The following is a 24,072-nucleotide window of genomic DNA, read 5'->3' on the forward strand; positions in this document are numbered from 1 at the left end:
CTGTCCGCTAGAGGTCGCTAGAGGCCTATTCAAAACAAAGCCGTAGCTTGATGATGCCAAGTTTGAGCGTGGAATCTTGGGACATGTGGTCTTCACCTCACAGCCGGTGGAAAAGAATTGGGATATTATTTGGGAAGAAATCATGTTCATGGATGCGATTATTAACGTTACTGTAGTATGAAGCAGAGCAGGACCAAGTGTTGTGGGAGCTGAACGAGGCCGCTGGAGCGATTGCGCAACACACGCCTCACGAGCAGCGGAACTTTTATTATGCCACAGTCGCCGGCACCGCTTCCACTTTTCCGGTCATGAGTAAGAGGTAACACAGCTCTGTTTATCATATTAGATACATTTAAGTGTGTTGAAAATGATGTTATAACGTTACTCTGTACATTCGCTCGGCGGATGCTGTGCGACACTTGTTTGAGACACACTGCAGTAAGCTAGATCGATTTTAGAATATCATATTAAATGCTGGATGGCTTGTGTTGATAAATGGCATGCAATTAATTTTAAAACGTATTGTATGATAGAGAAAATTCTGTATTACTGTTACTAAAGGTAAAGCAGCATCTGATTATGCTATGTTAGCTGCTTGACAAAATAGTGTTTTTCTCTGAGGCATGGTACACGCAAAAAAATCAAGAAAATTAGTGTTGAACTATATAACAACAATTAGTTTTCTGTCTATAAATATATCAAAACAGTTGTTCCCTTGTCTATTAAAACATGTATTAAAGCGTCTTTGGTGTTTCCATGGTTTCTACAAAATAAAACCGGAAACCGAGGGTAACGCGGGTATGACGCAATTGACTGGTGACTCCTCACACGTCCCGGAGCCTTGGTTAAAATTGCAATTTTCTCATGATTTACAAATAGTTGCAAACATTTGGGATGTTGTAAGTACTCAAGTGAACAAAATATATAACACTGGCCTAGTGGTTTTTGGATATTTTACTGCAAAATTCTTACATATTGCACCTTTAATTCTTGTTAGTTCATGAAGTCAATTTATGTGGATATAAATAAAACATTTTCAACTGCTTTATATGTTTAAATTAACATTAACCTAGATTAATAAATGCAAATTATAGTTTGTTTATTTATATGTAATTACAATAAGATTCAATTTGTAAACATTAGTTAAAGTTTTAGGGGCCATTCACACAGAATGCGTTTTTGCCTTCCACTGCCATTTCCACCACCAGTTAGACGGATGACTTTGCCCATTGCACTCACATCCTTTGCAGCGTCATGACACACTCAATTTAGAAAAAGTGCATTTTGAGACTTTGCATTTTTTTCATTCCACTGCTCGTGTCTCACATTTTTCAATACAAAAACGTGTTCTGTGTGAATGGCCTCTTACTGGTACTCGGGTCTCACTCTATATTTTGTTCGTTTAATACCAGTTTCACTCACATTTACATAATTTTACTTAGGAAATAATGCTCTGAATGGTGTTTCATGTTGACTCTATTTCTAATAATTCTTTTTTTTCCCTTAGAAACATCCTAATATTTACACATTTCTGTTAATGATCTATTATTTAAAAATCACACAATACTAATAGTGAAAACTTGAGTAGCTACTGTTCATTTAAGGATGAAACAAACTACTTACAAAAACACTGAAACTCTAGGTATTATTTAGGAAAAGGAATATTGCTTTAATACTGATTTTTAAACTCTATGGTAGCTGCACTACATTTCATATGTGCTTACCAGAGGGGAAAAAAAAAAAAATCAGGACACTAGCGCATCTCACAAACACTGAAAATGTAGGTCTGTAAGGGTCTACCACAGGATCAAGTGCACGTCTGTAGCATCTATAAGATCTTGTTCGTCCCTGAGGGCGCTTTTATCACACTTGTGTCTGAGAGCCAGCCTCAGAGTGCTTTATTTCACATTTAGTTTACGAGTACACACCCTTGTGGGGGCTCTACGGTCTCCATCACCTCGCAATCCAGGAAAGGGGCTTCAGGTGCGGGTTGTGCCGAAGGGCTCTCTGCTTTGCCTGGAGGGAGAGGCGGTTGGGCAGGACTCCATGCATACAGGGGCTCTGTAGGGAGGGATGGGGTGTAGTTTGTTTGATTGTCTGGCGCTGGAGGCCAGTCTGGGAAGCGGGCTGACTTGGTGCCGTACGTCAGGGACGAGCTGCCGGGCTCCAGAAAAGGGGTTAGGGTTTGGGTCCGTGTGAAGGGAGGGCTGGACAGGGGACTGCTGCTGTTCTGGGGGTCTCTGCAGTCCAGGGGAGGGGCGTAACCATCCTCTGCCAGCTGCATCTGGTGGAAGTAGGCCTGTACATGAGACTGCTTCTGGAGATAGAGCCTCTTCTGCTGCAGTCTGCACATAGGATTACAAATGAAAACGTGTCATAACTGAAATTCTTTAGGACAACTTCAGGACATCTATGAATGCAGTTGCTCCTCACCTGTGCTCCTGGAGTTGTTGCTCTAAAGTGCGTGGTGCAGCCTCTTTACAAAACATCTGCCCACTTCCAAGACCACTTGCCAACTGACTGGCCCTCTGGAAAAAAACCCAAAAACAAAACATAATTTTTTAAACATCTAGTTTAGTCATGAAACTCTAGATGGCACAGGCTAATACATTGCTTCATTGGCCTTTGCTGATTCTGCAGCCAGTGAGATTGCTCAACATTTAAATAGTCTGGTTCAGTGTTTGCTGTAATCTGGTCTTGCAGCATGCTATTAGAGTTCCTATGAATCCCTCCACCTTCCCCAGCTCCACCTGTCTAGATCTGCTACAGGATTTATCCATGCCTATTAATGCAGCAGCAGCATATCTTACATGCTCACATTAGCATGAATATTTATATGTATACCAATACGCTGATTACAACTAAAACTTTACATTTACATGCAAACCAATAGCCCCACAACTGAATGACATGAAGTTTTTTGTCTGTTTCTATTAGTTTATTCAATAATACATTAAAGATGTTATTCATGTTTTTAATTTCTGAAAATTCATAATTGAAAAAATCATAATGAAGAAAAAAACCCTAAAAAGAATGAAATTCTTGAAAAGAAAACCTCAAATAATTTGACAATCTTACATTATCATTTATTAGAAAAAAATATTTTAACAAATCTGCTTCATTCCTTTTTAATATTTGGAAAATGTTTGTCTGCATGACCAAAGTCATGTGGTCTAACCAACATGCAGAATCAAGTTCAGGTATTAAAATGTCATGTGGTGCAACTTCCCATAAACTTAATAAATATTTTTAAAGAACTCTCTATCTTAAAATAACTTAAAATATAAAAAAAACTTAAAATTCAGATATGCATGTTCACAAATATTCATAATGTATGGAAAATAAGCTATTACATTTTACTTGACATTTTTAAAATAATTAAATTTAAACTTTTCTTAAAAATGGTATACGTTTTTCAAAACCGTAATAAACCAACATGAACACAAAGATTACATTTCTAAAAGCTTGGCACATAATTTAAACCAGATTTTTAAAAGTTTTTCCTTTTGTTTATAGCGGACACTCTTATATGTAATTGACCGACCTGCAGTCGCTGAGCGAGGTACTGCGTCTCCAAACTCTGTCTCCTGGATAGCAAATAAGGGTGCATTTTGCCAGTGAATGATGACGTATCTTTTCCACTTAGACACTGGCGTCCTTCTCCCTGAAATTATTAAAGAATATGTTCTATATCAGCATAAATCAATGAGAACTGTCATCTTCCAAGTCAAACAATAAAAAATGAAAACAAAAGACACTTCAATATTCTATACTTTTCAAACTTTTTTTGAAAATAGTGGAACTATACTCCCATTCCGGCGTAATAATCAAGGAAATTTGCTGTCGTACCATGGGTGCAGCAGGCGCAATGATATTACGCAGCGCCTCTCACAATTGTCTCCATGGTTGCTGCTGCACCCATGTTACGACAGCAAAGTTCCTTGATTATTACGCCGGAATGAGAGTATAGTTCCAAGCCATATCGGCCTAGAAAATTGCAACTTTTCATTTCCCGTCGGTCTTAGTACACGATGTAACTACAGAAGAGTCAAGTTTTAAATAGGAAAAATATCGAAACTCTGGTCATTTTTTGGAGCGAGATGCTATTGGTCTCATCAGATTCAATGAACTATGCTAAAAGTGGTACCGCCAGACCCGGAGATCGGCTGAATGGATTCGAAAACGGTAAAACTCAACTGTTTAACTCCAGGGGAGTTGGAAAATAAACCTATTTTCAAAAAAAGTGGAGTGTTCATTTAAATTCAAAGGCAAAATACTTATATTTCAAAATGAAAAAATGGAAAACAAACTGAAAACAGCACAGATTACTGTCTGACCTGGTGGCTGAATGGATAGTCCTGTGGACTGATGGTGGGCTGACCGCCGCCTCCACCATCTCCTAACACTATCTGGGCTTTGTTCAGTTCCAGGAAGCCCTTGGTCCTTGCCAGGTTCTGAAGGTGCTGTCTGAATGCCACTAAACCTGTTAAACCATGGGTTCAATAAATACAACAGACTTTAGAGTCAGATGATCTGGTGGAGATATTCCTGCTGTACGGGTGGTCTGACTCATAGACTTGACTACTGCTATAATTAGTACAGAAGTGAATCACTGAGGTTATTTTCTGCTTTTAAAAGTAGTCATTATTCATAGAAGGTCAGATATCAGTCAGAATGAGGGTTATTTTATCCACTCACAATAAATGTTCCAAAACACTGATTATGACAAATACATGCCTACAGACAGTAAAGTGGTGGGCATGCTAGATTTTGTGCTTCATTCACACACATAGAAGAATGAATACAGTAGCCGATTTTTCTCTGTTTTGCTGTGTACTAAAGTGAAAAGAAATTTAACCAATACAGGGTCTAGAGTCTCAAGGATAACTTCTTGGCTGAAAATCACATGTGAAAGACACGTTTTTTTTTTTCTTTTTCACCCTAGTGAGAAAGAAGTACACTTTGCATACTTTCATTCTTATTACGAAAATAATATGCTTTAAAAGAATACTTGCGTACTAACTGAATGTAATGTTTTCTGACACTCAATTGCATGTTAATTGCAATTAAATGAAAATGTATTATAGTTAACATTTTTATTAAATGCAATTAGCTGAATTTAAGAGTGCTTTTTTGACCAACTTAAGTAGAACTTCTATTAAAATATGGTTAAAGTGTACTGCTGAATGTACTGACAAGCATTTGTGGTAAACTAAAATCTACTTTAATGTCATTTCTATTGAAACGTGTCATGTATTTAAATATATTTTTCATTTTACATTTGTCATGAAGATGCAAATATAGTACATTTAAAACATATTAAATGGTAATATTGAATAACAAACCACAGTTTACTTAACTTAAGTGTACTTAAATGTGTTGAGAAAGAGTTATGATAGTGTGCTCTCTTTAAGTATACTTAATTGGCCTTTTATTTCATTAATATTATGTATTAGCTCTAAGTATCTACAGTTATATACTATTAAGTTCATATCCTGTTGCCCATATGCTGTCCTGTTCTCCAAAGTAATTTCGCAAGCAGAAATGTAGTGTGCCCACTCCTTTGAGTTTGAGAGAAAGGTGATGGATGAAAAGCGAAATGAAAAATGATGTGCGCAAGAGAACACAAATCATCCTGACCTTGTGTGAGAGATGTGTCTGAAGCCCTTCGCCCCTCTCTGAAACTGACTAGTGAGTGATTATGAGCGTCCCGCCCCTCTGTGTTGAGCGGCTGCAGGGTGGGTTCGGGGGGCTTCATGCCGAGGAAGACCGGAGCTGTGAAGCTGGCAGGTGTAGTGCTTAATGCGTCCTTTAGAGCTGGATTCTCTTCAGGCAAGCTGAAGTCACTTTGTGTTGAACCCATGCTGTACTCTGAGTCCATGCTGCCGAGCGACGGGTTCAGACCTGTGGAGAGTAACTGAAGTTAAATCAAGTATATGGATGTAACAGTACTTATTAAAATGATTGGCAAGACTCAAAATGGAAGTTGAAGGCGACTTTGAAGAGCACATAAATCTTAGTTACAGAGAACTTTGAGAACTGCAACATAATGCATGGTTCACTTTACAATGTAAAAACAATAATCCAAGCCTCACTGACCACATTCCAGTCCAGACATAAACATAAACACATCTGTTTACCTGTGAATTCTCTGAATATGCACTTCACCTTACTGACTAGACTGCATTTTTATTTTGTCCTTTTGGTTATACTTTATCCTTTTTGTCTTAATCAATATTAAAGCTTTAATTCTTTCTTTTTATCTCTATACTGTAACTCTTTATTATGTAAAGCACTTTAAATTTGCTTTATAAATAAACACTGATGTAAATGTTCATGAGCAAAATCAAACTGTCTACCAAAAAAGGTTGAAAATTAAAAACTGAACTCAAAAAAATGAGATCGATATGAATGCAGATGAACCTGTTTGAATCATTCGCTTAGTGAGGTCTGATCGCGCTCTGACAGCGGCAGTGATGTCTCGCTCTCATTGAAGTATATGCGCGAGACATCACTGCCGCTGTCAGAGCGCGATCAGACCTCACTAAGCGAATGCTGAACGCGGTTGGACATTGTGGTGTATTAGAGTTAAAAAATAATATAAATACTGTTCGGTTTCTCGCACAAACCGATTGTTTCGTGTCTTATGACATCAATGTGTCGTCACGAGCCGCAGGGTTTAATTTGGACTTGTCTATGCAAGTTTTATTTACTCTTATAGTAGAAGTTCTCATTCACTCCTATTATTTGACTGACAGACGGCAACGGTTGGAGTTAAAAATCATCATTTGTGTTCTACTGAAGAAACAAAGTCACCTACATCTTGGATGCGCTGGGGGTAAGCAGATAAACATCAAATTTTCATTTTTGGGTGAACTATCCCTTTAATACTTGTTATTCCACAAACTAAGATGCATTCAATTTAATTAAAAGTGATTTAAAGTGATTAAAAGTGAAAGTGACTTTTGTATTGTAACAAAATAATTCTATTTCAAACAAGAAAATGCTGTTCTATTGAATTTTCTAATTGTCATAGAATCCTAAAAAAACAAAAAACGTATTGATAATAATAAGAGATGTTTCTTGAACACCAAATCAGAATATTAGAATGATTTCTAAAGTATCATGTGATACTGAAGACTGGAGTAATGATGCTGAAATGTATAATTACATTTTAAAATACATTAAAATACAAAACAGTTATTTTAAATTGTAATAATTTTTCACAATACTACTATTTTTACTGTATTTTTGATGAAATAAAGTCAAATAAAAAAAAAAAAACAGACCCCAAACATTTCAACAGTATTATATATATATCTTTAAGACACTAAATCAATATGTGTCTAGACTATAATTGCATTACCTCAACATACAGAACAAAATGCAGTGCTAACCTGTGATGGGCAGCACAGCAGGTTGGTTGGTGACCTCAGACAGTGTATGCCGGCGCTGACTGAAACGAGCTGTATGAAAGGCGGCTAGGGGCACAGCGTTCTCCTCCTCTGCCTCAATGCCCTCATCAATGGACGTCTCCATGACGTTGCTAGGCAGCGAGCCGCTGACTTTGCGGACAACGACTGGAGGGAGTGGGTCCAGTAAGCAGCCATCCACCTGAGATATAAATACACACACCGTGGGCAAAACTATTTTGGGCTGAAACAGCTCAGCACTCTTTAGGACATTTTCACTTTGCTGTTTTCAGATCTGACAACTGAAATCAAATCTGAAACGCAATAGATGTGACTTCTAGCTGCTCTCCAAGAGGCAAATAAGAATGCTTTGAAATTGATATGAAGTGAAGTTTATCTGTGAATAACAATTTAAAGTTGACTGAAATGGAAATCTATTTTTTAAATGCATTTTATAGCTCTTATTATGAACAATACATCAATTCATTGGTTCCATTTTTTTGACCTTATAATTTTTAATCAAAATGTCAATCTTCCACTGAAATGACAGACTTCTCTCTAGTGATGCATGCAGGACTACTCCAATGTCTATTTGTCTGCATAAACCCCGTCCCTTTCTTACAATCAACTGTAAGGTCACATTCACATCTGCCTCTATCCAGTCAAGTCCCCATCCTACATTTATTTATTTTTCAATAATCCATTTCATTTGGATGCACGTCACAATACAGAAGATCTGTTACTACTTCCATTACATCTCAAGTGTCATTGGGCCCTATTTCAATGATCTAAGCGCATGGTCTAAAGGCAGGAACACATCAAGCCGACGCCGACGAACTAGTGGTGACGAAACAGACTGCGGGGTTGGCTCACGTGGGTCCAAAGTTGCCCTGACACACCAAAGCGACGCTTGACAGCCGACGGCCAAGTAGCACGTCCGTTCTGCGCCTCCGTAAGATGAAATGCCTTTCCGTACCAGCAGGTGGCAGTATCTGAACAACCAATCAGGGTGCGAAAGCGAACTATGGTCGCAAGTTCCGTCGTTACCAATAGAGTTCAATGGGACTTACGACCATGGTTCACCAACGATGCTTTCGGGAAACGCACCCCAGAATGATCAGATGGCCCGACGGACCGACGAGCACCAACTTCAGCCGACGGTGCGGAACACACTGAGAAAACTTAGTCGGCCGACGAACAAAAACTGCCCGACGGCCGACCGTAGGCTTGGTGTGTTCCTGCCTTTAAGCACACGGCGCACTTAGGGCTTGTCCAAATCCACTTTTGCTACTTTAAGCAGGGCTCAACGCTAAGGATTTTTTGTACTGGCCCGGTCGGGCCAGTGGTTCAAATTTTTATTTGCCCCGCCAAAATTTTCACTGGTCCCACAACAAAAAATTTATAAAAGTAAAAGACAAGAAAATGGGCCTATAAAATAAGCATAGTTATTGTTTTCGTTGTCTTTGTTACACTTAACCTCAATAAAGAGGGTTATGACACCAAAAGCTACTAGATTAACTTAAATTTTAAATATTGTTAGTCAAATAAACAGTAAGCAATAATCAAACAAATAATCAAATTACGAGTAATAGCACAAATAAATAATCACAGCAGAACAAACATATACATGAAATAAATGGTGCTTTTCAAGTTTTTCATGTAGGTTTAAACAGGAGATTTTCAGGTACAGAAATTGTAATCTAATGTATAGCTAACTATATAACTATAGATTAAACTTTATTAAAGTTAATCAGTCAAGAGCAGTTACAGATGCATAAAAATGTTTTTAATGTCAAAAATATAAAACGTTAAATACTATTTGAAATTATAAAAAAAAAAAATGTGAAAAGACACTTTAAATGTGAAATAAAACCTGCCAGTAGGTGGCAGCGAATCACTGTTAATGAGCGAATCATTGAGATTCAACCGATTCATTCAAACAGCTGATTCATTCAGGAAGTGTTGCTCAGAGATGCAAAACAATTCTGGAACTTTGGAACTATTTTTGTTGGCGAAATACAGCGAAACAGACGATTTGGTGTCTAAAATGTAAATCACTTGATATTAACTTCTTGTTCATTAAACTGTACACTGAATAAAATCAATATCACATTTGTAATCATGCTAATATATGGAGAAAAATGGCGCTCTGTGTGTAATATTGGTTAACCATATTAAATGATATAAATATGAAATATATACAGGGGCATTTTTGCCTCTTATCTTGAATTCTGGGCCATTCTAAAGGCATTTTAATAGACTAAATCACGCAGTGAATGCGTACACTCTATATATGCAAGCGCACTAGTCTAACCTACTAGACTACATCACGTAGTGCATGCGTGCACTCAATGGGTGTATTTTTGTTTGTTTTGTGTAAAGTGAGGGACATACTCGATAATATCAGATCGTTAAATCAACAAGTACGATATCATAGATGATATATATCGCACACCCAACAACACTGGCCCGATCGGGCAAGTAACAGTTTCGTCTACTGTCCCCGGGCCATCGGGCAGTCCTTATTGTCGAGCCCTGTTAAGGATGGGAAAAATGGTCTAAAAAAGTTGTCCCTATTCTCTTAATGAGTAATGGGTGCGTTTTGGGCGTAACGTGCAATCAACCAATTGTCTCATCTCCAATTACCTTTACAAGCCAGTTGCGCTCATGCCATGGTGGATTTGCTATTTACATGGCGGAATTTGCAAGCAGAAAAACTGAACGCTTCTCTAGTGAGGAAATGGATCTGCTCGTGCAGAGCATGTGTACCTATAGGTGCATATTACTAGCACGCTCTTTAAATAACAAAACAAAACTTGCGGCATTGACTTTAGACCAGGTTTCCATTGGTCAAAGGTGCAGTCTATTTCAGTTGCCTCAAAATAGTAACACGCCAACAATGCACCTGAAGACACCTCGTTTTCAGACCAGCACGCCCATGGGCGCACAAATGGGTGCAAATGCATTTGCTATTTAAACAATATGGCACAGGAAGTGAAAGTGATAACTGCGTCAGGCTGAAACTAGCAAAAAACACTTGTGTCGCGCCTGGTGCCACATTGCACCGGGTGTATGATAGGGCCCATTGAGTTAACTATTACTTTAATAATAACAATTAAAAATATAGCTGCAAGCAGCAGTTATCGGGGTAATGCAAGCATGGCTGGGAGCTTCAGGGCAACTGCAACAATTAAAGACATTTTAAGATCATTTTAGTCAAAATGGCTGAAAAATCATAATATGATTAAATTGCTTATCACTTTTGACCAATAGGTGGCACTGTTAGCAAATTGATGTTGTGTGGTCAGTGTGAGCAGACAATGACGCATACAAAGTTTGGTTTCAATGTGGCAAAGTGTTGCAGTGTTAAAATGATCTGAGCCAATTTTGGTGAAAATCAGACAAAATGAGTTCGAAAAAGTAGGTTTCTCAGAAAATTCAAGATGGTGGATAAATTATCATAATGAAAGATGATGTCATAGAGTGCAATCGAATTGAGCCAAGGTATCAGAGGAAAAAATAACTTTGTTTCTAACCCTTACGGTTCAAAGGTTATTAGCGCAAACATGAGTGAAAATTTGGACAGTTGGTGGCGCTAGAGGGATTGAGTTAGAAACTCCAAAATTGCTGTGGTTAAAGTTCAGACTCTCCTCTATCAGTGTGCCAAATTTCATAACTTTCCTGTAAGCATTTCTATGAACTGCCATAGACTTAAAAGTGGAAGAAGAAGAAGCGGAAGGATAATAATAAGAACACTAACGATTACAATAGGTACAAAAGTGTATTTCTATTACTGGCCGATATTGCTTAAAATCAGTCTAATATTATTTTTTTCCTTAAATATCAACAATTACCATATATTTGTAGAGCAGATAGACATCAGTTATTTTATTCTACCTCCTCTTTTGCTCATAACACTGATCCTCTTAGACCAAGGGTTTCTTTATTGCCTGCTACAGACTGTGCGATTTTAGCAATCATAAGATCATTACAAATCACACTGTATGATATGGATCTAATAAACTTGGGTACGACATGTACATAGACTGTAAAATGAGGACACCTATTGAATCGTATATGCTACAACGCAAGTTAGTATAGAAGAATAAAACGGCATCAGCATTCGCTAGTGGCAAACAAATAGTGCAAGATGAATTACACTTTGGCAATTGTGGTTTTTATGTGCGCTGAAAAAAAGATGAGGAAGCGAAAGAGGAAAATATGGACGAGGTCATGGCTAGAGAAAAGAGGCCAACTTGCCTTGCCAATTTTGCAAATGGACCTTGACGTAAGAAGTTTTAGTTCCATGTCGCGTTGATTAATATGCCATTTCACGTTGCATTTTTATTGGCTAGTCAGTAGACGTAGGTCATAGCAGCAAACGCACTATGAGATGATCACTGTCAGAAAAGTATCGCAGGCTATCTTTGATCGCAAGACCGTAACAACAGCCGATTTTTGAAAATCTCTCACTGTACGACATAGGACCAAAATGCATGTTACGCCTCTTTTGTAAACGCTGTGATAGACTATGTCTGTGTCATCACTGTTTCATTTTTTCAAAATTATGTAATGCTGCTGTCAAATGCCCACAGGCAACCAGCAGCGTTCCTGAATTACAATAAGCCAGTTGAAATAAGTTTGTGAGAGCGTGACCTCAACATGTTTGAAGAGATCCCTAGATTGCCATCTGTTCAGCTCCACAGGTGCCGAGGCTAAATGAATGACTTATCACGCGTCCTCTTCTTCATAAACAAACATTTACATCTGTTCATTTGGCATTTGCTTTAACTACAACTCGCAGTCCATTCAAGGACTACTTTTATAAGTGTGTTTGTTCCCTGGGAATTAAACTCTTGACCTTGGCATTGCAAGCACTGGTTGAGGTACAGGAGCAAACAGAAAAAGACCTTTTGGAGGCCAAATTGGTATGTATATGGCAGAGTCCCCACAGGATGAGTCAACGCTGCACGTCAATTAAAGAAACAGTAGCTATGGAGATTGCCTTGCGACAGCCAAGGTGACAAATGTTGTAGTCACGCTTCTCACGAGTGGAGTGAGCACCCAGCACTGATCACATGGGTGGCCCATCACTGGCACATCAGGGGCATTAACAAAAACAGGGCTGTGGTGTTGTGTAACAGCAGGCTGCAAATAGAGGGATGTGCATCTGAAATGCAGTCTATATGTTTCCTCATGATCAATAAGGGTGGGCAGCATGATCAAAATCTTATATCATGGTATGATTACGTAAGTTATTTTTGCTGGAAATGTATTGAAAAATGGTTTATGTTTTAAATAATCATAACAATAATTAAATACTAACATGTTTGAAAATTCAACTTTTTTAAGACAAGTGCTTCATCTCATTTGATTAAAAATAGTTTAAATGATCATAATAACTACAATTTAATAATAATAGGAAGAATTTAATATTTGATTTTTTAAGACAATTGCTTCATCTCATTTTATTAAAAATAGTTATGTATTAAATAATAATAATCATAATTTTGGACAATGCAGTGAATTCAAGTTTTTAAAAAAGAAAAGTACTTAATCTCATTTTATTAAAAAAAAATAGTTTATTACTATATAATTTGGTCACACTTTAGTTTAGTCTAATTCTCACTATTAACTAACTATTAACTGTGACTTTTGCCCCAGTAAACTCCTAATTACTGCTTATTAGTAAAGTAAAGTTAGTAAAGTAGTTGTTAAGTTTAGCCATTGGGTAGCATTAAGGGATGTAGAATATGGCCATTCGGAATAAGGCAATAATATCTGTTTTATATGTACTAACAAAGCCAATATCCTAGTAATATGTATGCTAATAAGCAACTAGTTAATAGTGAGAATTGGACCCTAAACTAAAGTGTTTCCTATAATTTTTGTATTATATTATACAGCATTAAATTAATAATAACTAAATTAATTAATTAAAATATAATTATAAAACAATATTAGTAAAAAAGCGAATAGGCTTAGTTGCATCACAGCCACAAACCATGATTTGTGGCTCTGTCTCAGGTGATCAGGGGGAGGGGCATTCTCTTTCTAGAGAGCATTTGATTGGACAAAAAACTAGTGCAACATGGTTAATTAAAAAATATTGTCACTTTTTCCCAGAAGAGAAATTGAATTTTAAACATATCTGCATATGTTTACTTTAAGCAGTACACTAGTACTGCTAGTACTCAAAGCTACAAGACGTGGACTAATTGATTGAAACTCATTAATTTCATGTGGTCTTATAATACCCTTTAAATGACATATTGTTTCTTGTCTTGAATTGTTTTGAACACATCCCTTTCTATATTTTCACATTTCTTCATTGCACCTACGTGCACTCTGATAGCCAGGCAATCAATAATGTATCGGTGGGCGGAATGACCAAAATCTAATTTCACAATATGAGACATTTTATATACATCACAATATAGTTATTTTTCTTACTTCATTATATTTTTGTTATTTAAAATAAGTACAAAGAAGCAAACAATAGGACAAATACAAGAGAACAAAGGTACAGTAGGTTTATTTAACCTGTAGTAAAAAATACTACAGAAATCGAATGATCAAATGTAAAAATAAAACGCTGCATATTCTTCACTGTAGAGCTTAAATATAAATTGATTCTTATTATATTTTATAGTATCTATTTTTATATATCTTATATTAAAGATACAAAAGTTATTCAGTCAAGATCACTGAGTGATTTTCAGGTCTTTTGTTCTTTGATTAATGACACAATCTGTGTCTCATTTCGGAGGCTGCGTCCTCTGGAGGTCGCATACGTCATCAAGGATGTCTTATTTAAGAAAACTAACCGTAATAAAATTGACTGTTATTCTTTGTGAGGTGTAAAATACTGTAATTTCTTTCTTACTTTGAAATCTAATGGTTAAAGGTGCTAAAGAGGATGTTTTGTTTTATACATTTTTGCAATATTACTTGAAACTGTCTTTACTAACTGATAAAAGACTATTTATTAGGTGCACTGAAAGGAATAATATTAATATACATCATCTGTGCACGAGGTAGGGCCTTAAAAACATCAGCCAATCGTTTACGCGATCATCGCGTAAACGATTGGCCCTCTGGCCTGTCAATCACTGCCATTACGTTCCTTGTGAAAGACGTGCGCGGATTGGCCCTCTGGCTTGTCAATCACTGCCATGACATTCCTTGTGCGAGACGTGCGCGGCTGTGCGCTCCAGTAACTTTCCACACTCCACAGGCGCCGCATGCAATGTTTTTGTCAGAAGACAGGAGTAACAACTGCAGATTATGAGTTACCTGCAGTGAGTCTGACATAATGAATCCACTAACACGACACAGCGAATGCCGGTGGTAAACACTCGTGTTCCAATACTCGTGCACAAGTTTTGGGAGGCGTTCCCTCAAAATGAGCTGTGAAGGAGGGGGGTTGTTCTTACGCATGCACTCATTTCAAAAACTCAGTAACAGTCTTTGGTTTCTCAGTCGACGAAAAGATCCTCTTTAGCATCTTTAATTTTCTTAAATGAGACCGCCTCGATGACGTATGCAGCCTTCAAATGCGACCTCCGGAGGGCGCAGCCTTCGAAATGAAACACAGCTACAGACAGCAGCAGGTATATTAGGCTGCTGTCACTTTAAGACCTCATGCACGTATCAAATATACTGACAAACATCTGGTTTTCACCCAGCTGTCTGAGAGGTGGCTTTCTGTGCATGCACAAGTAGCAAGTAACACAAGTACTGTTTTTTTCCACTGCTTATTGCACATAATAGCATCATGCACATCTCTTTATTTTCTCATTCATGTATGCTTCTTAATCACTCTAAGGGTGTTCACACATGTAGTTCGGTTCTCTTGGTTCTTTTGGGCTGGGCCAAAAAAGAACATACACTTCCTGGTTTGCTTAATGTTCACACTGCCATTTTTTGATGTATGATTAGCGATGGAACTTACCAAACATCCAAAACAATGCTGTGTTCTGAGCTAAATGCGCTCATTTTTGTGTACATATGATGGTATTTTCACCAGATGAGAACTCACAAAGAGCTTATTAAATAGGTAAAGAGTCAAAACAGTGATGGGAATTCTTTCGTTGCACACAAAGATCTGCTGCAAGGAGATGGCATTTCCGACGCCTGTACCAAACAGCACTGGGCAACGTAGCTCCTATGACAAGAAAAACCAGGTATGCTTGAGCATTCTGTCCTTTTTAGTCGCATCTTGTGACCTTTTTTTTTTATGTTATGTTTTAAATTCATCTATTTGATTATGAAAAGAGAAAAACATGAGTAAGATAGAATACATCATAAGATGCGCAATATATCGGGAGACATAGAGTGAGTCATGATTTTGACCACTTCATTAAGTTTTGTTTTGTAGAAAGCCTTTCTTTAAAGTGAATTTCATTTTGTAAAAATTGTATCTTAATTTTAATCAATGTTTCATCAACCAATTGCCTGGATTTTATAAATAAGAAGCAAATATAGCAGAAAATATAATCATGACATGGAGGCGTCGGCGCGATCACTTGCACGTGAACTGGAGCGTCTTATAGTTAAATGAACCGAAACTCAGCGACTGCTTCCCTCACAGACATGAGAAATATATCTATAGAAAGCTTGAAATGTCCAACAAAATAATTTTTTTTTTTTTTTTAAATAATTTTTAAACAAAATAATTCAAAATGAAAAGAAATATGCTACTCTGATTATGTAATGAATGATTGAATCCGAATGAAATGTGCATTCTCTATCTAAGCGCGTCCACTATGCGGAGATGATAAGAGTCAGCAATGTCAACATCATCTGTGCAGCCGGCTTAAATGAACAACTACTAGTCCACTAGAAAAAACTTCTTTCACATATTTTTGATCCAGCATGTCACAAAGAATATTCTGGTTGAGCTCACGCTCTGCTCGCATGCTCTGACACAGACGCACACACATAGAGAGCATCGTACATTATTAGGCTATCAGTTTAAAATTATATTTGTGTATGACTAACCTGTACTATTTCTTTACAACAAAACGCTTTGCAGGTCTATCATCTCTAGTCACACACCAATCATCATCAGTAAGCATGTGTCCCGCCCCAACACACACACCAGAGAAAAAACTTTGCAGGTCCTATATGGCTGAGAGAGAGCTACTCAGATGAAAACCGCTTCAGTGAGCTCAATTATAGTAACAAGGCACTTTTTTGTCTGTAACGGTAACGCAGTTGTAACGGGGGAAAAAGTAATTTGTTTGATTACTCGTTACTGAAAAAGTAACGCCGTTTATTTATAATGCCATTATTCCCATCACTGGTTTAGATGTCTTTGGTCAGTGTTGCATTCATATTTCAGTCGAACTGCACCAGAGTTAGTTTGTAAGCAGACTAAGACTCACCTTTTCAGCAGTTTCGGTCCACTTATTTGGTGTGCCCTAGGGTTGGGATGGTAGCGTTCATACTTATTCACATGAACCGCAGTAACAGAGCAATGACACCAGGGTTCGTTTTATTCAAACCGAACCAAACCAAGTGTGAATATGCCCTAAAGTGTCAATAACTTTAAGTTGTATTGTGCTACACAAATATATTAACATACCGCAATATAAACGATATAGCAAAATCGCTGCCACAATGTATATTGTCATACCGCCCAGCCCTGCTACCACTGTATAAATGGTCCAGCAAAATCTCTGCCGATTGACATATTCCAGGTGTCACGAAGTGCATACTGTTATATTGCCTAGTCCCAGATATCATATAAATTCCCTTGCCTCTGTCTGAGTCATTCATTTATGAATGAGAAGCAAAGAGCGCTTGAGATAACTACACTGACGCAAAGCCCCAGTGGTGACACCAGCCGCTGAAATCATAAAGAGCGTTTTTTATTATTTAATATATATACGCAGGTGTTATTTTAAGGCTGAAATGCTGCTCAGATACTGCGGGTGAGTAATGAGGAAGAGATCAGGCTGACACGCAGGCAGAGGAACTTCACACGCTGCAGACAAAAGCTCTTATTGCCGTCATACAGCAGCGCCGATGAGTAACGCTGCTATTTAAAACAAGCAGGCAGAGCTTACGAAATATAGCCTCAAGCTCGAAAGGAGGATGAGAGATTTCTCTCTGTGCAAGAAGAATCCATTTAATAACCTTTTTTCACTCTTTGTTTTGGTGCTCACTTCAGTTGAAACATAACTGACCTTGGGAGTGGCCACGTCTTCCTCCATGAGCGTCTGATCTGGGGAAGCAGGGGTTTGTGGGAAGGTAAATGTGTCTGTGGTGGACTGCAGCAGAACAGGTGAACGCAGGTGACGTGCTGCCTGCGGAGGGACGCACGCTTGGGAGGGAACCGCCATGGTCTGTAAAATACCAATAAATATCACGGTATTGTTATTATGATGGTTCTACCTTTGTTACATGGACATGTACTTTTCAAAGTAGTCTTAGACTTTGTATATGTCTAAGTACCGTGGTATTACCATCTAATACTGCTAAAAGGTCTCAGCATTTACAAGCAACGCATTAAACCTTAAAAGCTTGTTTCTGTGGTTTACGGTCACAGAGGTTAAACTGAAAAAAGGATGGCTGGATTACAGATTTTGTTTCTCGTGATTCCAATATTTACATTTTTATACCAACGCCATTTCAATATGTCTGGGAAGACTTCACAGATGGGGTTACCTTGACAACAGTCTGCTCTGCGACGGTGCTAGGGCGGCGCTGGCTGGCGTGCAAACGCTGTTCCACAGGGAAACTGCTGCGATGCGCTTTCAACCGCTCCACAAGCAGGTAGTAGATAGCAGCAAAGTGGTTATAGCTTTTGTTCTGGAGAGACTGTGACAGGAAAGGCGAGAGTTTTTGAAGAGCAATACAGACAAGGAATAAGAACACTGGAAATGTCACATTTCTATCAGTATGGTTTGAAAATATTCTGAAATGCTCTTCTTTGGAGAAATCAAATTTGCAATTCAGAGGAGAATTTATTTTTAGAAAGGAAAACAATAAATGATAAAAAAAAAACACTACTAGAGTTCAGAATTGAAGAATAGGCTCAGGATTGTGGATTGAATTAAATTGGCCTCACTCATAGGAATTTGAATTGGAATAAAAACAAATTTAAGCACAAGTTTTGTGGCAAAACAAAGAATAATATCATTGTTTTTGATTATAGATGTTTTAAGTACAATCATTTTTTTCAAAATGTGTAATACAGTAAAAAATAAGAAATTTTAATTTTAAAAATAACAGATTTTAATTTTGACATGCAGCAACAACTACGTCTTCATAAATGTAATAAAAATAAATACTGAAATTGAAATTTTAATCTAATGATCAAAGAATATACTGAGCAAATCAGAGAATTTCAGGAAAAGAGTGATATTCTATAATGGCTTATAAAATGAGAAATTTATTTTATTAAATAAAATGAAATGTATATGAAATTAAATACTGTAATAAATACATTTCTGTAGCTGGCTATTTCAAACATCATTTAAAGTTTCTGAAAATAGCCCACATGATTTGCACATGAAAATTCTTTGAAATTTCATTCAAATTCAATTAGATTTTTTTTTATTTAATAGTGTTGTAAAACCAATTACTCACATCTAACATAAAACACCCTTTATTGCCAAAAGTGGGACACCTGCCTTTATGTGCACATGAACTTTAATGACATCTCATTCTTAATCTGTAGCGTTTATTATGGAGTTGGCCCACCCTTTGCAGCTATAACAGCTTCAACTCTTCTGGGAAGGCTTTCCAAAAGGTTTAGGAGTGTGTTTATGAGAATTTTTGACCATTCTTGTAGAAAAGCATTTGTTAGGTAGTGATGGCAGTGATGTTGGTGTGAAGGCCTGGCTCGCAGTCTCCGCTCTAATTCATCCCAAAGGTGTTCTATCGGGTTGAGGTCAGGCCAGTCAAGTTCCTCCACACACTCACTCATCCATGTCTTTATGGACCTTGCTTTGTGCACTGGTGCGCAGTCATGTTGGAACAGGAAGAGGCCATCCCCAAACTGCTCCCACAAGCATGAAATTGTCCAAAATGTCTTGGTATGCTGAAGCATTAAGAGTTCCTTTCACTGGAACTAAGGGGTCAAGCCCAACCCCTGAAAAACAACCCCACACCATAATCCCCCCTCCAACAAACTTTACACTTGGCACAATGCAGTCAGGCAAGTACCGTTCTCCTGGCAACCGAACCCAGACTCGTCCATCGGATTGCCAGACAGAGAAGCATGAGTCGTCATTCCAGAGAACACGTCTCCACTGCTCTAGAGTCCAGTGACATTACACCACTGCATCCAATGCTCTGCGTTGCACTTGGATGCAGCTGCTCGGCCATGGAAACCCATTCCATGAAGCTCTCTACACACTGTTCTTGAGCTAATCTGACGGCCACACAAACTTTGGAGTTCTGTAGATATTGACTGTGCAGAAATTTGGCGACTCCTGCACACTGTGCTCCTCAGCATGCACTGACCCTGCTCTGTGATTTTACGTGGCCTACCACTTCATGGCTGAGTTGATGTTGTTCCCAATTGCTTCCACTTTGTTATATCACTGGAATATTTAGTAATGAGGAAATTTCATGAATGGACTTATTGCACAGGTGGCAACCTATCACGGTACCATGCTTGAATTCACTGAGCTCCTGAAAGCGACCCATTCTTTCACAAATGTTTGTAGAAGCAGTATGCATGCATAGGTGCTTGATTTTATACACCTGTGGCCATGGAAGTAATTGGAACACCTGAATTCAATGATTTGGAGGGGTGTACTTTTGGCAATATAGTGTATCATATATCATATTTATAATTTAAAATATATGTATTTTCAAACTTTTATGTTTTTATCACGGTTCTATATCCCGTTTAGTAAACACATAAACACATTCCAAACCCCGACCAAGTAAAAGCTGATCAACTGACCTCAATAGTCTTCTGCTGGTCGATGCCTAGGCTGTGCATGAGTCGGAGCACCTGCTCACTGTGCTCACCCAAGCCTGATTTGCTCTCGCAGAGCAAACCCTGTCTGTACAGCACAGGCCGCTGGGACGGGACCTCCTGCACCATCCAGCGATGTTCTTTGATCTGACTCAGGGACAAACGCCTGGCTGGATCTAGAACCAACATCTTCCTGATCAGGTGCTCACAGTCTGAAACAGTATATATTAAATACAATGAGCTCAAAAGAGACGTTGCAGCCTTCTGAAACTTTATCTTCTGGTGTAAGCAACAATGAACTGATTACGTAGCATGTAATCCCCAACACTGTTTTTCAGTATTGATTCCAGATAATATAGACATTGTTTGATAAATGGTTAATAAATACCTACTGTATCCATGCCAACTCATACATGCAAGAACAGTCATATGATTGTGTTACTGTTTCTTCCTCACCCTCACTCATGAAGTAGGGGATGCGGAAACGACCCTCCAGGACCCTCTGTCTGAGGACAGGAAGGCTAGGGCCGTCAAATGGAAGAGTGCCACACACTAACACGTACAATACCACCCCCATACTCTGCATGACACACACATACACGGAAAATCAATAAATAAACATAAATCTCTGTCTAGGATCTAGCACAAAGGACCACCCACACACAATACAGGAAATAATAATTATGTTTTCAATCAATTAAATTACCATTAGTTGTTGACGCAGTTCTCTGTACTGACTGAGAGGACACAAATCAACAAATGGCAAGAATTTTGTCAGCTGTCTACATATTAGTTGCCCCCTTTTATGGTATTACCAAGCTTTTTTGAATATGATATTAGGTAATACCATGGTTTTGTGGATATGTATCATAATAATTTCATGCTGTTTTTTGTAGAACCATGTCAAGTTAAATCAAAGATTTTTATAGTGCTTTTATTAATACACACCACAAAGCAGCTTTAGAGAAAGTCATGGTGTTAATGTTTATAATATCTTAATATTTTCATGCCCTATAAGTCAAATTCAGCAGATTAGAGCTGGGCGATAATATAATTTACATTTTTCGGCAATACAAGCAATAAAGCAGTTGAGATTTGCTATATAGTATACATTGCTGCTGAAAACAAACAAACAGACAAACAAAACAGCCTAAGCTTGTTGGCTGTTTTCCAGCCTGGTCATAACTGGTTTAGCAGGCTGGTTTTGAGGGGTTTTGACCACTTTAGATGGTCAGCCTGGTAGCTGACCAACCAGCTAAAATCAGATTTACACCAGCTACATCCATCTTAAACCAGCTAAGACCAGACAACCAGCTTAGTCTGCTTTTAGGTTTTTTTTTTCCAGCTGGGGCTTTACATGTTTATACTGTAACCATGTAAATGACATGGTACATGAATATGGTACTCAATCCTATACCATTACTATGGTATATATCAAATTACTATAGTATTTCCATCTGATACAGTCAATCTACTGCCAGGCTCTTACCCAGATGTCCAGTTGTGGACCCTCATACTGTTGCCCCTCAAACACCTCTGGAGCCGCATATGGAGGGCTTCCACACCAAGTGGTCAGAGGTTCCCCAGGACGGAAGAAGTTTCCAAAGCCAAAATCTGTAGCAGATTTGGAGAAAAAAAAGGTCAATGCTAGCCCTCAGATTAGTATATTCATTCTGCTTGGAAGACTTAAGGTACATAAGCAAAATTTTACATGCAAAAAAAATCTGTTGTCTATTGTCAATAATGTAGCGATGTATGGAGCACAACTCGGACAGAAGTCACTTTCAAACCAAGCAGTTTTCTATTGGTCAGCACTGCAAATCTGCAGTCAATATTCTGATCATATTTTTTTCCAAGCACATTTGACCAATTCCAAACCACATCAATCTAAATAACTATTATTAATTTAGTATATAATCATTTATAAGTGATATATTAAGGGGGCTGATTGTTAAAATAATAATAATAATAATATGTATATATATATATATATACATACATATTCAGATAAAACCATCAGGAAGCCTTTAGTCTCCAGTGCCACCATTTTGAACTGCAACCTACTTGGAGTCTCCAGAAGAACAAGAAAAAGATGTCAGGTTCTCAGAGACTACGCTAAGGTAAAGAATCATGACACTATGTGTCTTTTATTCTAAACATTTTTTTTATTTTTTTTTACCTCTGAAAGAAAATCTGCTTAATGCAGTTAATATCTTTTCTTCTCAATCTGCATTTTGTGACCCTGCTGTCTCATTGATGTCTCATCCAATGGTCACACATACCTTTATTTTGCAATTTCTGTAACACTGCATGTTAAATTTGTAGCACGTTATAGCATGTTAAATTTGTCACTATTTGAGGGTGAGCAAAAACGCTTTTTTTATGTGTCCCTTTAAATGCATATGAGCTGCTGCTCTCAAAAGGGGGCGGAGTTTCAGGAGCTCATGTTAGCACTTAGCAGCGCCTCACATTACCTCATGCAGACTCACTGAAAAGGGTTTATGTAAATTCTAGGGTTAGTGATGTCACCAACCCGGGAAGAGGCTTGTTGTAGTCCTTAAACAGAGAATTCTTTCAAAGAAAATATCTCCGTTTGCATTGAACTTTCAGGGCTGTAACTTTGCAGATACTGTTTATGCTCAAGCAGCAACATTACACACTATCTTAAGTTAAAAAAGTGAAATCGCAATTAACCACCCCTTTAAACAAACCTTAATATAAAGCATTTTTCACTTCCAGCCCTCGTTAACAATTATATATCACTTATAATTGATTATATACAAAATTAATAGTAGTTATTTAGATTGATTTGGTTTGGAATTGGTAAAATGTGCTTGGAAAAAAAATATGATCAGAATATCGACTTGCATAATAATTATGCATGCACTGTATTTGTGGAAATCTTTTGTCCTCACGGGAAATTCCCAGTTGCATGGATTTCTATTGAAATGACTGGATTTCACAAAGGAAAGTTCGCAGAACAGTAGTAAATGTGATCGCACCTTTATATGTATAGTCAAATTAATGCATCCATTTTTTTTTAATCATAGAACTGTCACTTGACTTGTTGAACAGCACAAATAGTTTAAGACCCTATCTAAGTCACAATGAAACTACACGTCTTTGTCAAGCTTCCCCAAATAATTTTTACACTTTACACCAAACATTATAGGCAGCTGACTCATTGACATGCTGCTTTATAAGCCAGTGGCTTCTTAGGCGGCATTTGCGTTTGAAGGTACCTAACAAAATTGATTTAGTTCAGGTTTCTGAGGCAGAATATCGGTCTAATGATCTACAACAAAATAGAGAGAGCATTTTTGATAACCAAGCAAATATTTAATCATCACGATACTCATTTTTAGCAAGAAATTAAGGAAGTTAAGAGCCTGGTTGGTTTGGGATGAGCTATTCACCAAAGTTTGATACTTGGGGTTAAACTTCAAATCCCTAGCGCTAAGCAAGAAATGGTGTTATGCAGCCAATATGGAAACTACATTTAATCTGACAGATCTGGTCACTGGTGCAAACTAATATATGACACAAGTAATTGTACATATAAACTGTCCAGATGGCTGAAGAGATTCCTGGCTGTGTGTCAGCTCGGGGAGGGTCTGTGTCTACTCACAGACTACCAGCGGTGACGCATTTCCCCTGATCTTTACTCCTGGCAGATAATGGACAGGTTCAATTGTGTAATGTAATCTATATAATTTAAAG

At 37.8% G+C, this 24,072-nt stretch overlaps 1 protein-coding gene across 3 annotated transcripts in view; it reads right to left on the reverse strand.

Annotated features, from left to right (window-relative positions):
• Positions 1-1,645: 1,645 nt before the first annotated feature.
• Positions 1,646-24,072, reverse strand: part of sik2a (salt-inducible kinase 2a) — a 50,845-nt gene continuing 28,418 nt past the window's right edge. For all 3 annotated transcript variants that reach the window (XM_048190034.1, XM_048190035.1, XM_048190036.1), the window contains 11 exons: positions 21,842-21,966; positions 20,809-20,932; positions 20,338-20,564; positions 18,087-18,239; positions 17,606-17,764; positions 7,398-7,614; positions 5,641-5,904; positions 4,338-4,483; positions 3,545-3,664; positions 2,434-2,528; positions 1,646-2,345 (listed from right to left, as the gene is read on the reverse strand). In XM_048190034.1, coding sequence (XP_048045991.1) covers positions 1,910-2,345; positions 2,434-2,528; positions 3,545-3,664; positions 4,338-4,483; positions 5,641-5,904; positions 7,398-7,614; positions 17,606-17,764; positions 18,087-18,239; positions 20,338-20,564; positions 20,809-20,932; positions 21,842-21,966 — 2,066 coding nt within the window. In that variant the 3' untranslated portion in view covers positions 1,646-1,909. The remainder of the gene's footprint in view (positions 2,346-2,433; positions 2,529-3,544; positions 3,665-4,337; positions 4,484-5,640; positions 5,905-7,397; positions 7,615-17,605; positions 17,765-18,086; positions 18,240-20,337; positions 20,565-20,808; positions 20,933-21,841; positions 21,967-24,072) is intronic.

This window comes from Megalobrama amblycephala, linkage group LG4, assembly GCF_018812025.1.
Source record: "Megalobrama amblycephala isolate DHTTF-2021 linkage group LG4, ASM1881202v1, whole genome shotgun sequence".
In the NCBI taxonomy this organism is placed as follows: Eukaryota; Metazoa; Chordata; class Actinopteri; order Cypriniformes; family Xenocyprididae; genus Megalobrama; species Megalobrama amblycephala.